General features: G+C 42.8%; 1 protein-coding gene across 1 annotated transcript in view; it reads right to left on the bottom strand.

The window, feature by feature from the left end:
- Window positions 1–961: 961 nt before the first annotated feature.
- CACNG4 (calcium voltage-gated channel auxiliary subunit gamma 4) overlaps window positions 962–16,357 on the bottom strand; it is a 110,385-nt gene continuing 94,989 nt past the window's right edge. The window contains exons 2-4 of the mRNA XM_029599342.1: window positions 14,711–14,794; window positions 6,430–6,570; window positions 962–3,367 (exon numbers count right to left, since the gene is read on the bottom strand). Of these exons, the coding sequence (XP_029455202.1) occupies window positions 2,838–3,367; window positions 6,430–6,570; window positions 14,711–14,794 (755 nt within the window). The 3' untranslated portion in view covers window positions 962–2,837. The remainder of the gene's footprint in view (window positions 3,368–6,429; window positions 6,571–14,710; window positions 14,795–16,357) is intronic.

Below are 16,357 nucleotides of genomic sequence, written 5' to 3'. Positions count from 1 at the left end.
AAGCCCAGCATCCTGTTTCCAACAGTGGCCAAACCAGGCCACAAGAACCTGGCAAGTACCCAAAAACTAAGTCTATCCAATGTAACCATTGCTAATGGCAGTGGCTATTCTCTAAGTGACTTAATAGCAGGTAATGGACTTCTCCTCCAAGAACTTATCCAATCCTTTTTTAAACACAGCTATACTAACTGCACTAACCACATCCTCTGGCAACAAATTCCAGAGTTTAATTGTGCGTTGAGTAAAAAAGAACTTTCTCCGATTAGTTTTAAATGTGCCACATGCTAACTTCATGGAGTGCCCCCTAGTCCTTCTATTATCCAAAAGAGTAAATAACCAATTCACATCTACCTGTTCTAGACCTCTCATGATTTTAAACACCTCTATCATATCCCCCCTCAGTTGTCTCTTCTCCAAGCTGAAAAGTCCTAACCTCTTTAGTCTTTCCTCATAGGGAGAGAGAACCTCTTTATAAGGCTCTCATATTAGTCAACTGTTTATACCACTGTAGAAGGGTCAACTAGTAACTCGGGGTGAGGTCTAGGGTTTGGGGGGCAGTTTTACATGCACAATCAGAGGTACGAACAGCACAGTACACATCAGTGAAGATTTGATGTGATTTGGAGTGAGGAAAGGGACACAAAGATGAGATTTGTACAATGTATTCTCGCCCTAGCTTGATAGCAGCTAGGTAGAAAGTGCATCAAACTAGGTCGAGAGTACAATGTACAAATCTCATCTTTGTATAACTTTCCTCACTCCAAATCGCATCAAAGCTTCACTGATGTGTACTGTGCTGTTCGTACCTCTGTGCATGTAAAAATGTCCCCAAAACCTCACCCCGAGTTACTAGTTGAACCTCCTACAGTGCTATAAATAGTTGACTAATATGTATGCCATTCTAGAGGTTCTCTCTCTCTCTATTCCACTCCCCTCCCCTCCCCTGCCCATTTCAGGCATATCTGACAGCATAACACCAGGAAAAAAAAGTGTAGTTATTTCCAGTGTTAAAAGGTGTGATAAAATGCGATAATGTGTGTTATGCTATCACACACAACATTAAACACCCCTCATTTTCATAAACTCCTCCCTTTAGACTTCATTTTAATAATTTGCATACGAATCTCGCAATGAGTTATTTATCGCATGTGTTATGGTGTTTTCGCGGGCATTGGGCCCTAACACCTGCAATAAGGCCCTAGCATGATTTGATAAATGACCCTATATGATCTTTGTGGACTGAATGTATAAATACTCTTGGGTTTTCATGTAAAGAAGATATTATACCCAAATCGAAACATTATTTTTTTCATTGTAATTGAATTTGAGTTTAATTTTTCGTATTTAAGGACTGCTTGGCTGTTGGACTTCCTTTCCTCATGCACAGGTGGTTTCCTGTTCATCACCCAGCTAACCCAGTTATATTCTTAAGCAATGTTGATGTTCTGACAGGTCACTAATCTGGAACCTTTTGGAACCATAGCAAATTAATCAGTCTTTTCCCCACTGCAAAATGGAGGCCACTGCTGGACCCGACTCAGTACGTTTTTAAGAAAATCATCACTGCTCGTAAGAGATGGATCCTCTGGAGCGCTATTTTCACAGAATCTCTGCAGCCTTTAGAGATGCACATTCATGTCAAAACAGTGTAGAACCAGTCATGCCTTGTGAAAACCCCAGTGGGTGAGATCTTAGTGGATCATTTCATGGTTACACACTTTCTGTTTTCTCAGTACTAGCAAAAATGGCAGGTAAAAATACTTTTGCAAATACTATTTAAAAATATAGAAAGCTAATTATAAACACATATCAAGTGAAAAACCTTGTTTTTTTAAAACCTGAACCTAGAATAAGTACTGCTTGTGTGTTTCTGTAAAGTATCTGTTTTCACAGAGAGTCTTCTTTTATAAATAAATAACTTAATTGGAGAGATATCACTTGAATTCAGTCTCCATGCTGAGAAATACTTCTGACCTACTTAAGGGTCTAGCATAAAGGAAGCTCAGGGAAGTCAAGGAGTTGAAGGCAGGAAGAAGGGTGGAGCTGCTGCTTCTCCCATGATTCTTGCTGTAGACCTTGGACTGCAGAAATTCATTGCAACCGACAACATTTTCCCCCTTGGAGTAGAATTTGCACATTTTCTTTTTCCTCCTCTCTCTGCTGTATCTGCAGCCTTCCATTATGTCCGTAACCCTTCACTGCATGTGCTCCCCGATATTCTAGCAGCATATTCCTGGCTGTGACACTAGAGGCAATGTCTCTACAGTCAGTAGTACCAATAATCCTTCTTATCCAGAACAATGCAAGTGTGCTCTTGTACACCTTCCCCTGGACAGTGCTGTTTCTAAGTTCTCTTGGAGAAAGTACTTTTTCAGTTACTCCCAGTCTCTCATCCAGTGGCCAGATTAGAAGCTGAATCTTGCCACCATTTTTAAGTGGTTGTCTGTTAGGTGTAGAGCTATTGCCCTAGGAAAGTATTTAAATTTTAGGGGCTACAATGTAATACAGTTTACTGCAGTTCGTTTACAGTTTGTTACTGAGTTGATTATGAATTTTTCCCAATTTTGTGAATTGTGTACTACAGTAGATAATGTGTGTCTTAGTTCATAAGACTGTATACTCTCGTCTGACACTTGGCAACCTAATTAAAACTCTGTGTCCAAACAGCGAAACAGTTCCATGTCAGCTCTCCGTTTCTATCAGTCTTCCTCTACATTTCCTTAGTATGGTAGATTCTTCACCAGCATATGATATATCTTTAGAAAAGAGGACAATTTCAAGAATCTAGTCCTCTTCAGAGAGGATGCATCCAGTCATGATGTAGAAAAGGTAATACTTCAAACGGGCGTGGTCCTGCGATTGACCATACTAATGTTAATCCCTTCTTTTTGAAAGCAGTTGTGGACTTGCAGAAAGCTGGCTTCTTGTTCCGGATCATAGCTTGCCGCTGTTGTCACTTTCAAGGGCTCCCTAGAGAGAGTATACATAGACAGCTCGCTCATGGGTATAGAACTGCCGATCTTCATGCCAACCGGTGACACATCCCTAGACGGGGAAGGTTCAGTGGATCGAGAACTGGATCTTGATCTCCTCCTCCTGTATCTGTAGCTTGGCATCCTGGCATATGGAGAGGAGGAAGACGTCTTGAGGAACTCCCTCTTTGACTTGAATCTCAACTCTTTATTCTTTTCAATGTAAATGTTCACAGCAAGTACACCTATGGTCTCTGCCACAATGAAGGACAGTGCGCCAAAGTAGAACGACCATCCATAACTGTACTGGTTCTTTTTGTCTTCATCCTTTTTGTCACTTGGGTCTCCTGCATTGCTGGATATGTAGACAATGATGCCTATGATGTTACTTAGACCTTAAAAAAAAAAAAAAAGCAAAAGTCATGGTTAGTTTATACTGTATAAGTGCTCACTGAATGCTGCAGAAAATACATTCAACATGGACATGGTATGAGTTCAGTGATGAAAGCATTAGGTTAACTGTAAGCATTCTTTTTCTTTCAAAATATATGCACAGTTTACACAATATGTTCATGTTTTATGCCTGTAAGGAAAAAAAAAAAAAGAGTACAGTGTTTGTTTTTCAGAGGGGGATTCATTTTCACCTCAAGCCATGCAAATTGATCAAGTGCTCTCTGGAATTAATATGTACAAGGTATATGTGCACACAGTAGATTTAGGTAACGTTACTCTGTATATGACTTTATTAGCCAAAAAGCCTGCTTGGTATTGTTTCCCCAGAACTGGAGCCACCTATCTCTTGGGTAATTAATGCTTGTTCTAAAAGTGCCAGAACTTAAGGCCAGTGATCCATTCTTAGAAATGGTACAGAATCAGCCTCAGCTTTTCCTTTCAGTCTCTTCCATTGTGCTTCAGCCCTGCAGATGATGCTTGTTGCTGATGTTTGATAAATGTAGTCTGTTCATTTTGTGTGTTTGTGTGACATGGACATGTAACATCTCAGTAACTGGAGTGAGAGCATAAACTCAGTTGAAAAGGCATGATCCCTACCCTGTATGTGTCTGTATGTGATCATGTAGCGGGACTTTACTCCCTAAACAAAATTAGATTAGATATACCCAATGATTAGTGTGGCCAGGGAAAATCCGTGTGGGGAGGGATCCTCCCGCTCTGCTTTGACCAAAGCTGTGATCATTTTCTTACTTGCCCCTTTCTAAAAATGCCACCCATATATTTTTTTTCTCCAAAGCTTTTTGACATTAATAAAATAACTTGATTTTACTCCTACTCGGGGTTGGTTTGCATCCTCTCCTCAGCTGGTTTCAAAATATCTTTTAATGCAACCTATTCAGCCACCCAGCTCCTCTCGTTTTCCTCTTATAAAATCTCTCTTCGCTTTCAGGATTGGCATCTTCATGGTAAAAGATTCTTGTTTTTGGTGATTGTTTAGTAACAATGAGTATTTTCGCTGATGGATTCTGAGAACAAAAGTCCTAAAACATATTCAAATGAGCTATGTTTAGCTCTCCACACAGCCGGAAGAGCATTTGACTTGTCGGTACTTACTGGCTTGCATGAGGCATACTTTTACAGTGCTGGAAATCTGCGTATGTTGTGCAGGGCGGGCGAAGGGTCATAGGTAGGATGGGTAAGTTTGGGAAAAGGGGGGGGTGTTTGGTGGTTGCACCTCTTTTGGGAGGTATAATAGTAACTAATATTGATGGTTTTACTCTTGTCGAGGTGAGGCAAAGTAAGAAGGATATCATTGTTTTCCAAAGTAATTGCATTACCGTGCCATGTCACCGAAGACTGGCTGGCTCATTGTGCCACCAGTGCAAGTCACTAGTGTCACTTCTTTGCAGCAATATGTTGCGATCACTGGAAGGAGAAGCCCCCCCCAGGCCAGAGTGCCAAGGCAAGCGGAGTTAACTAGGCACTGTCACCCACCCGATGAGGGGAGGGGGAGGGGGAGGAGGCTCTGTCTGCAAGGGTCATTTTCTCCTGTAGGGTCAAGGGTGTGGTGTGCAGGTGGAGGCCGAGCAGCAGGTGGGTACAAAAGGGGGCGAGCCAGGTGACTTGTCCTCTTTTCCCTTTCCTGCTACTGCCCATCCCCTCTATTTTTGTTGTCAATAATTTTAAATAGGGTTTGTTTTTTTTCATGCGGGGAAGTATTTATAAAAGGGGGTGCGTGTTTCTTATGTCACAGCTGGGGGGTACTTGAGCCGGTGAATGCACGAAGTAGTTTTGGCAAGGATGATACCGGGGCCCCAAGTGGCTGGCGCAGCCAGAGGCATGGACCGTTGCCCGGCCTGTGGTGGGTGGCAGTGTGGGGGGTGTGGGTTGGTCCCAGATGGCCGCGCCAACCACTACAATGGTCCGGCTAGTCCTGGGATGGCAGGCTGTATGGTAGCAGAGGAACGAGAAGACTCCACCGATAGGAAAATTGGAACTGGCTGAGGGCCAGTAATGTCACGCGTGTAAATATTTAATAAAGCTGCAGCCCGATTATACCAAAGAACAAAGCGTGGTGTGGTGTGGTGGTTTGGTAGTGGGCTGTAATGGTGACAGGTGGGGTGAAAGAGGGGAACTCACAGCTGCCTAAGTTAGAAGTCTTTCGGCTGGTGCTTTATGTAGGGGATGATTATGGCTCTATTGGGCTTTTGTTGAGCATTGTCAGATAACTGCAGATTAGCTGAGTCATTCCTGGGCATGTCGCTTTGCAATCAGGGACAGGGACCTCCAATCTACCTAAGACAAGCAGGTCTGAAGTTCTGTGTGTGCATCAGGATGGGGGCGCTCAAGTCAGAACATGATCTCTCTCTCTCTCTGAGAGTATTAAAAATCACTTTATCTCTATTAAAAATTTCTTAATCGTTAATGCCTTAGTTCTAAGTGATCTACAGAGAAAACATACATAATAAAACAATTAAAACAAGCATAAACAACCCATGCCAACATTACATCAAGACCAAGAAAATTAGTTATGAAAGGTTCCAAAAATAATATGCCAACCTGCAGGGATGGACTATGATCATCCCAAGCTATGAGTCCCCTATGAATGTCATAGAGTTGCTGTAGTTCAGTTCTGGCCCTGCTGTAACCTTTCAGCAGCCAGCGCTGTACAGCAAGGGGGTCCTCAAATCCAGTCCTCAAGATCCACAACTCAGCCAGGTTTTCAGGATTTCCAGAATGAATATGCATTAGGTCTGCTTGCAGATAATGGCGACAGTGCCTACAAGTAGATCCTAATGCATGTTCATTGTGGAAATCCTGCAAACCCGACGAGGGCCCCATTTTTACTAAGGTCCCTTCAGCTATTTCCTGTCTATAGCCAAACTCTGGACTTACAGTGAGTGGTGGATTTCTAGCTAGTGGTGCTTCAAATTAACTGTTCTGTTGGAAAGAAAAACAGAAAATCAATGTGGAAAAACAGTTTCTCTTTTCTTTTTTTTTTTACCTGCTGCTACGAACAGAATCCCAGCACTAAGGATAATGTTACTTTTACTGCTGTAAATCCTTCCGGCTCCAACACAGAGGCCTCCCAGCAACAGTAATATTGTACTTAGAATGGGAAATACACTGGAGGCACGAACTATGCCTGCAAACGAAAGAAATACAACAGACCATAATCAGTGCGGATATTTTACCAGACTCAGACAGGGAGATTATGGAGGCATTTGCACATCTCTCACTGCAGGTACTATTGCTGCAAAGCACATGCACAGCAGCAAGCTTTCTTAAGCCCAAACAACTCTGTTAGCCCTGTGGCCTATATAACAAGTATAAAGCAAGTTGCCCTACAAGCTTACTTTCATTTATTTAACTTGAGTACTTATATTTATTTATTTATTTAAGGTTTTTCTATACCTATATATATATATCTTCTCCTGGAGAGTTCTGGATTGGTGTCTGTGGATTGCAAGCAAGATTTCCTCCAACCATGATGCAGCATTTTTCGGAATAATTCTAATAACTAGATCACAAACATTCATCTAACCCAGTGAGCGTCCTGTCTCTGATAGTAGCCAGCAATGGATGCTAACAGGAATTAAGTATATAGGACAAGGAGTCTGTTCTGACCCTGTGGCGGTTTAGGGATGCATTCTTGACTGTTAGGTCGATCATAGGCATGATTGTCTTTCTAAGTCAGTGTTTCTCATCTCTCTCCAGGAGGCACACACAGCCAGCTGGCTTTTCAGGACTGCCACAATGAATATGTATGAGATAGGGGGAATGAAGAAATGTGGATCTATATTCAGGCAACAACCAACAAGGACTGAATTACATAGTCTGGATAAACAGATAAGCATGGGTGTAGCTTGCTTATTGCAGTGGTTAATACCCCTAACTAATTAAGCTATTTCACTTAGATGCAGTTCCAACACTGCTCTCTACATTAATGGCGGGGGGTGGAAGGGAAATAGAATAAAAAAGGTTACTAAGAGCCAAGAGTAACAGAAGTATGAGAGAGAGAAAAAAAGTGCAAAAGCTTGCTGGACAGACTGGATGGGCCGTTTGGTCTTCTTCTGCCGTCATTTCTATATGCCATTTCTAAATATGTTTCTATAGTCATTATGGATATCCTGAAAACCAGATCAGTTTTCAGGATATCTGGGAGAGGGCTGGGAAACACCATTCTAAGTAATAATTTGTTTCACATGGAAACCTTTTCTCCACCTTGAAACTTTGGACTACTCCACTGTGAAGGAGCTGACACTGGTAGAACAGGGCAAGCTTTAAGCATTGAAGGAAAAGCGTTGTTTTTCTTTCAACTCTTTCTATGTTTCTTAAAGTGTCAACAAGCTACAGTGTTTTGTGTTTTGTTTTGGCAATTACTGTTTCTGGTTTAGTGCAATTAATTTTTATTTTATTTTTAAGTTTAAATTGTAACTCAACTGACACATCCTCTAGGACAGCAATTCTCAACTGGTGTGTCGCCACGCACCGGCAGGTATGTCACATGCTACTCGCAGCCGGTGGGGCTGAAGATCGGAGTCACTGGTTGCTGCTGCCGGAGACCAGACCAGCGGAGCCGAAGAAATGAAGACCAGCGCTGCCGGCAGTGCTGAAGACTCGAAGACAGATGCTGCTGACCACTACTGGAGACCAGGCTGGTGGGGCCGAAGAAACAGACCGGTGCTGCTGGCCACCGCCGGAGACAAAGCCATTGGGGCCAAAGATCGGAGCCACTGGCTGCTGCCGCTGGAGACCAGGCCGGCGGGGCTGAAAAAACGAAGTCAGCACTGCTAGCCTCCATCGGAGACCAGGCTGGTGGGGCCGAAGATGAGCTGTTCACCTGGGGGCTTTTGTGCACGTGTGGTGTGTATTGGAGATCAGAAGGGTGCTTCTGTGTGTGTGTGGTGTGAATGTGAGGCAGGGAGGGTGCTTCTGTGTGTGTGTGGTGAGTATGTGAGAAAGGAATGGTGCTTCTGTGTGTGTGTGTGGTGAGTATGTGAGAAAGGAATGGTGCTTCTGTGTGTGTGTGGTCTGTATGTGAGACAGGGAAGGTGCTTCTGTGAGTGTGTAGTGTATATGTGAGACACTAAGGGTGCATCTGTGTGTGTGGTCTGTATGTGAGACAGGGAAGGTGCTTCTGTGTGTGTGTGGTGTGTATGTGAGGCAGGGAGGGTGCTTCTGTGTGTGTGAGGCAGGGAGGGTACTTCTGTGAGTGTGTAGTGTATATGTGAGACAGGGAGGGTGGTTGTGTGTGTGTGTGTGTGGTGTGTATGTGAGGCAGGGAGGGTGCTTCTGTGTGTGTGTGAGGCAGGGAGGGTACTTCTGTGAGTGTGTAGTGTATATGTGAGACAAGGAGGGTGCTTGTGTGTGTCAATGTGTGTGTGCGAGAGAGAGATGGAGCATGTTTTTGGCTGGCTGTGGCTGTGTGAGAGAGAGAGAGGGGGCATGTGTGTGATTGAGCCTGTTTGTAAGTGAGATAGAGAGAGCATTATGTGATTGAGAGAGTCTGGTCAGAGAGGTGACACGTGTATGTGTGAGAAAGACTGATCAGGGAGATGACTGATGTGTGTGTGTGTGTGTGACAGAGAGAGAGACTGGTTGGGGAGATGATTGGTGTGTGAGAGACAGAAACTGGTCCTGAGGGTGTGAGGTGTATGCGTGTGTGTATGTGTGAGAGAGAGAGAAGAGACTGGTTGTGGTCCCTATGGAAGAGGACCACAAGCACAGCTTCAGCAGCTACTGCTGCATCTGGTGTGGCCTGCAAAGGAGAGGAGTAGGAGAACTGCTGGAGAGGGTAAAGGTGGCTTTTTTAAAGTTCATTTTTCTTGATTGACTGCCATTTTAATTATTGGGTATTATGTGATGTGTCTGCTGTTTTGAAATATTTTATTGGTGTTTGAAGAATTTTTAATAATTTTTAAGAGTTTTTAAATTGTTAGATGTTCTGTTCATCAGCTGTTTTGAAACATTTTTTCATATAGTTTTTCAATTATTTCTGTGTGGGAATCTATAACAGCTTGGCTTTTTCTGTTTTCCTAATGGGAGGTGTATTGGTGTTTAGGACCTGGTTTAATATTTGTAGTGGTGCCTTTTTATAGGTAGGGTTGTTCTATTTGAGTGCATGCCAAAATGCAGGTGTAACTTTGTGCGGATTAGTTTGTGTGCATTATTGCAGATCCAGGGACTCAGGTGCTATATTTCTGTTTCCATTTCTCTAGGTTTGCACTGTATGTAGAGTGGCTTTTTTGGGGTTTTCATTCCAGTTTGTCTCCATATTTGTAATTTTTGATCTTTCTGTACTTGGTGAAGGTTGATCTTGTGTGTATGACCGAGATGAGATATTTTAACCTGCATGTAGGCACATAAAATACCTCATTTTATTTGTTGTGTTTTCTCAATTGGACATGCATTGGTGGTGAACTGCTGTCTTTTTATAAGTAGGGCTATTGTGCCTGGTAGTAGAGGGAGTTTGTGTTGCTGTTATTGAGATAACACTAGAATATCTTTTTTGTATGGTGAGTTGTACGGGGAATGTTCTAGTTCTGCTTTATACCCATTACTGAGGGATGGGAGTGGGATGGGGTTAGCTTTGTGACTGTCATGTGTTTAGTGTATCTCGCATGTGAGGACCATCTATCAGGTGTGTCCTGATAGAAAAAAGGTTCAAAATCACTGCTATAGGGAGTGAGATTTAGTTGGAAGTTTGGGATCTTATTATTGTTCTGTGGTTTTTAATTATATTTTCAATTAATTTTTTTATGAATCTGTTTTACTTGTAATATATATTTTAGGATGCTCTATATTATAATTATGAGTTGTATCTTACTATGTTGTAAGCCATTTTAGGTGGTCCTCTGGAACTGAGAAGGCAGGATGTAAGAGTAAAGATTAGAACAGATTAGAATCTAGAAAATTGGCAGTGTTATTGTTTATAATTGATGTTATCAGATAGGAAGAGGAAGAGCTCATCTACAAGTTTGTGCTCCATTTTCTCTCTGCAGTGAGCACTTGTATAAAAATAAATGACTTTTAACTATTAAATTGGGTAGAGAACATAGAAGCCAGAAGGGTTGGAGGAGTCACATACAGGAGTTGCAGAAGTTTCCTGGGAATGGTGACCCATTAGCAGAGGGTTCATTTTGAGTATTGGAGACATTCTTACCATATTGATGGCACAGCAGGATCTTTTCTTTTATCTAATTCTCAGATTTTCCTCTTTAAAGTACCAGGCTCTCTGTGCTGCATTATGGCATCCTGTATGCTGGGTGAAGCTACTTCAGAAATTACAGGTCTAGATTATCTAGAACATCTCAACATGCTGGGCATCCCAGTCAAGATCATACTGACTTATTTAGCTGTTTCTAGCCTATGAAATAGGCTCAGACTTGCTGAGAAAGAATGGTTCTGCAAATTCCTGCTGACAGTGACTGGAATTGGTAGCCCCCTCTGTTAAAGGCACACACTGAGTTAACTAGCTTCTAGCCTTTTGAGTCACTGTGTGCAGGCACAGAGAGTGAGGAATACTCTTTGCTGTCCCTGCATTTGAAGTGCTGGATACCATATACAGGAGATATATATAAATCTTAACAATTAAAATGGGTAGAAGGCCAGATTCATGAACCGCATTCTGTGAGATGAGGGCATGAATTGAAGACTTGAGTTATTTGGAAACAGTAGCAACTCAAACAAAGCCATGAAAAGGAAAAACAAATTAATGAAATTAAAAAAAAAAACCAACAACTCCATGGATGATGAATGCATGCATGGTCTTCTCCTACTTCAAAACTATGTGATGTGGTTAGTGTGAAGAGTTTGTATTTTGAGAGTTCAAATAGGCCAGCCAAAACATTTCATAAGAAGCTTTTTGGGCCATTACTCAGGCCAGCTTTTGTTTTCTGAATTACTCTGATTAGGGGCAAAGTGTCCTAAAACTTTTGACTTCAGAATAAAACCTGCCGGCATTGCTATATAAGCAGTTAACTGTAAACCATGATAACTTGCATTCTGGAGTCACTGGGTGATAAAATCTCCTAAGCCTCATCTGATGTAGAACATCCTGCAAAACCATTCATTAATGTCTTATCTAGAACCTTTTCAATGAATGTTTAATATAAAGGAAGGCAAGGTATTCCGTTATTTATTTTCATTAAATGTAACATCCTTCCCTTCTTTCCCATCCTTGTCATCAGGCCAGTCTCCCTTCCCTACTTTTAGATCAGAGGTGGCCAACTCTGATCCTCAAGAGCCACAAACGGGTCTGCTTTTCAGCATATCCATGAGATAGCTTTGCATGCACTGCCTCCATCAAATGCAAATCTCTGTCATGCATATTAATTGTGGATATCCTGAAAACTAGGCCTGTTTGCAGCTCTTGAGGACTAGAATTGACCTAGATTTTAGGATATCCCCAATGAATACACATGATATATCTGTGCATACATCAGCCTGGGTCTTAAACTCCAGTGTCCACAAAAATATCTCATGTATATTTATTGTGGACAGTTATATTATCGCTACATCATCAAGAACAGATTGCCCCATGTGTACAGTATAAAACCTTGTAATCCTTACTTAAATCAGAACTACATGTCCATACATTCAGGGGGACAAAAGCAAGGGCTGATGACCTGGAACCCCCTAGGTATCTCCTGAGGAATCTACACAATGCACAGAACATCCTGAACGTTCTAAAGTTCTCAGGTATCCTTTTCTGACTAGATTCAGTCTGTTTTAGCATAAAATGCTTAGTCAGATGACGTCAGTCATTTGACAGGCTAAATAATATACCATGTTTTACTGTACTCATTATCTGGATCTGTTTATAGGCTAAGAAGGGCAAAAACCTCAGATTACAAGCCAAAATTATATTGTTTTGGGCACATTTATTCACAAGAAATTTGTGGATGCTGCTTGAATTCAGACCCAAAAATGTATCCACTCATAGTACAATGCTCATGCTTACTTATTCATATATTAAAAAATGTCTCATTCGTTTTCTGTTCTCCAAGATATTGATTTATTTGTCACAGTAACAGAAGGTAAACTTAATCAACCTTTTCTTTTTTCAACTCAATTTTATCAACAGCTCGAATGGGGACAAAAAAATCCCACATTACACTCAATAAACAAACTTTTGAATATCGTAAATTAGAAAGTGGAATGGATTTTGACAAACTCCTCTGCTTTAACAGGGTCTATCTAAATGTTCTTACATAATACATTTATCAAATGATGCTCCGAATAGTGTAATTCATATTGAAAGGTTTGCACCCTGAATAATTTACAATGCAAATGAAGAGAGATCAAGGAAAACAGTCTGGGAAGTTGAATACTAGGAAGCTTTGGTGACTTATACCAGTGTTTCCCGACCCTCTTCTGGAGGCGTTCCTAATCAGTCTGGTTTTCAGGATATCCATAATGAATATGCATGAAATAGGTTTGCAAACACTGGGTCTCCAGTGATTACAAATCTCTCTCATACATATTCATTGTGGCAACCCTTGGGTGTTCCTGCAGGAAAGGGTTTGGAAGCACTCACTTATACTCAGGCCGATTCAGTACAGTGTGCTGAAGCCAAAAGCACCGTTAGCCCCCATTTGGAAGCGCATTTTAGACGAGCTATTATTACCCCTTATACAGTAAGGGGTAATAGCGCGTGGAAAACACGCGGCCAACCCCCCCGAAACTAATAGCGCTCATCACTTGCAAATGCATGTTGATGAGCCTATTAGTCCCGCGCGATACAGAAAGTAAAATGTGCAGCCAAGCCGCCCATTTTACTCTCTGAAATTAACGCCTACCCAAAGGCTGGCGTTAATTTCTGCCGGCACTGGGAAAGTGTACAGAAAAGCAGAAAAAATTGCTTTTCTGTAAACCTTCCGACTTAATATCATAGCGATATTAAATCGGAGGCCCCAAAAATAAAAAATAAAATAAAAAATCTACCCGCGGCCCGTGGGTTGGAAAACAGATGCTCAATTTTGCCGGTGTCCGTGTTCCAAACCTGTGGCTGTCAGCGGGTTCAACAACCGACGCCGGTAAAATTAAGCGTTGGCTGTCAAATCCGCTGACAGCCGCCGCTTCTGCCCACGGGCCCTCATTTGCATACTGAATCGCGCACCCAGGAGAGTGGCCTGGGCGCGCGTTGGGAAAGGGGGCGCTCGCCTCGGAGCGCCGGCTCTCCCGCGTGTTTTACTGAATCGGCCCGACTGTGAGGAACAGAGCTGAGATTTAAATGTGAGAGGATTGGGGAAAGGGGCTCTCATGTTTCACTGCTCTGGGTTCTAAGCCTCCAGCCACCCAAGCCTGGATCCTGCTTCTTTGCATGAATGCAGAGCTTTCTTTCTGCTGAGATCATAAGACTAGAATGCCCAGATGGGATAGGGTCGACCCGGAGAAGATGGTGACATAGTCCTGGGTTTTTCTGGAGACGGTCAGAATTGCGTCTCTCTCTGCAAGCACTGGGGCAAAACCAGGGCAAACTGGCAAGCGTCACTCTGAGGAAAGAAACATGAAAGCCTTTGGTGTTGTAAAAGCAATACAGGTGTGCTTTACTAAGCTTCAGTTCAAACCAACCTTTTGGGAGACAGAAAACCACTTAGTACACAAAAAACAGTGATTGACATTTACACTCGAGTCCACTCTGTTCTTTATTTAAGTAAAGATGGAATAAGCCCAAAATGAAATTAAGGAAAATTGTACCCTGGCCAAACGTATTTCAGTGTCACGAATGGAACACGAAAGGGGTTTGTGCCCAGTTTCTTTACTGTCCCAGGGGGCCTTCGATTCTGTAACTTTAGTTTTTGGTTCTGCCGGGGAGCTGGCAGCAGAGTGTCAGGAATGCTAGCTTTCTTTTATGTAAATACCTGCTGAAAACGTGAAAGAGCAGCCAGGAGCCAGTTTCTAAGTTTAACCCTTGCAGGATTAAAAAAAAAACACTTTGTCATTGCTCTAAGGAGGGGGAGGGGTTTGTGGTGGGGAGGGGGGGAGAAAGGAGGGCAGTGGTAGGGAATTAAATGCAGCATGTCTGCATTAAATGCTGCTGACTTGAAAGTCAGAAAATAGAACTGCGACCTAGCGTGAGCCATTGAAACAAAGCAAACGTCTGCATAGCCTCGCTTGGTCACACATTTAGGGAAAGCAAGACCTGGGCAATGGGGAGAAAACTGACCCCAGTACCACTGAGACATCTATTACCTATTTCAAGAAAGTTTTCAGTTTTTCTGCACGAGTTTAGGTGAAATAAAAAAATTCTATACAGATTTTTTTTTTTTTGTACTTACGCAAAAGATATTCTGAGCTATCGTGGTCATAATCATTATCCTCTGGAAAGTGATTGATTCGGAAACAATTTCCTTTATAAAGACCTAAAATAGCAGGAAATAATAAATAAAACGTAAGTGCCTTGCCATGCTTGGAAAAGGGACTATAGTTGCAGAAAACCTCTCCATTTAATTTTAGCTTCTTGCATGACGCCTTTGGTAACATTTTGCGCACCACTTTCTGTAAAACTCTTGTTTCACAAAACCTTGTTTTGCCAGGATGCAAAGAGGGTGAGTAGCCCAGAGGGTCTTTTCGAGTGCACCTCCATGGACGAAGGTCACTCTACAAACATGGAGCCTCTGGGTAGCCTGTGTTCCTGCCTGCTCACTGGTTATCAGGCCCACATTGCTGGGGAAAAATTACTTTGGGGCAAGTTTGGATTGCTTGCACGGGTGCATGTTGACATTTTTTTTTAACCACAAAATGCTGAATTGGCCAATCAAACTGATTGATTCTGTCCTTTATAGCAACAGGAACCTCCGTAGTTGACAAAGGAAGCCATAATGTGACCGCTTGATTGTGCAATCCACTGAGTAAACTATCATGTCAGGGGGGGTGTGGGGGGTGGGGGTGGCAGAAGGGCGCATTCATCCAGCTCCGCAAACTGGAAGGCCGATGCAATGAGGTGTGCTCAGCCCAACGCACAACTCTATTTGTGCTTGAATACACATTGGGGGCCGATGCAATAAAACTCGCTTAGAAAGCGGGCACTGAACAGTCAACGCCCACTCTCTTGATGTGCCCTCCCCCAAGGTGGGCACCATGCACTATATAAATGAGGGGGTCGTCTTAGCGCCTCCTTGCTAACGTGAACCCAATCAGTTTTCGTGACTGCCGTACGTCGGTCACGAAGACCCATGCCGAGTTTATGGGCGTCGGTTTTCCTTACCGGCGGACAGCCATGAAAACCGACGCCGATAAACCCGGCAAGGGTTTTCGTGACTACCGTTCGCCGCTGAAAACCAACGGCGAGCTTATCGGCGTCGGTTTTCGAAGCTGTCAGCCGGTAAGGAAAACAGACGCCCAAAAACTCGGCATTGGTTTTTAGCAGTGAACGGGGGTCACAAAAACTCGGCGTCGGTTTTTTATTTCTCATCTTTTTTTGATGTGCACAGCTATTAACGCCTGCTCCTGGCAGTTAATAGATGACAGTTAAATGTGCGTCCGAGACGCACATTTTTTTTTTTGCATCGGGAGTGAATGCCTAATAGCCTCATTCATATGCATTTGCATGTGATGAGCGCTATTAGATTCACTCCGAGTTGGACGCGCGTTGAATATGCGCTAATCCCCTTATTGCATTAGGGGCTTGATTAGCGCCTATTCTACCCGCGTCCGACTGCGGGTTAACAGTGCGCTCGGCTCAGCGCACCATATTGCATCGGCCCCATTTTGTGCAGGTAAAGCTTACTGCCAATGCAGGAAGGAGTTTTACATGCGCAAAATATGCATTGAAAACTGTGAGTCCTGCGTCGCGACCTTGCATAGAAATCCCATGCAACAGAGGGCATTAAGCAGAGCTCCTTGATACAGAGAGGTGTGCTGGTCCTAACCCAGGTTTTGTTACGGCTGGAAACTTTACTCCCGATCAGAGATGGAGTTAAGTT

Source organism: Rhinatrema bivittatum, chromosome 4 (assembly GCF_901001135.1).
Source record: "Rhinatrema bivittatum chromosome 4, aRhiBiv1.1, whole genome shotgun sequence".
Lineage (NCBI taxonomy): Eukaryota > Metazoa > Chordata > Amphibia > Gymnophiona > Rhinatrematidae > Rhinatrema > Rhinatrema bivittatum.
The sequence above is the reverse complement of the archived record's forward strand: the minus strand, read 5'-3'. Positions and strand labels throughout refer to the sequence as shown.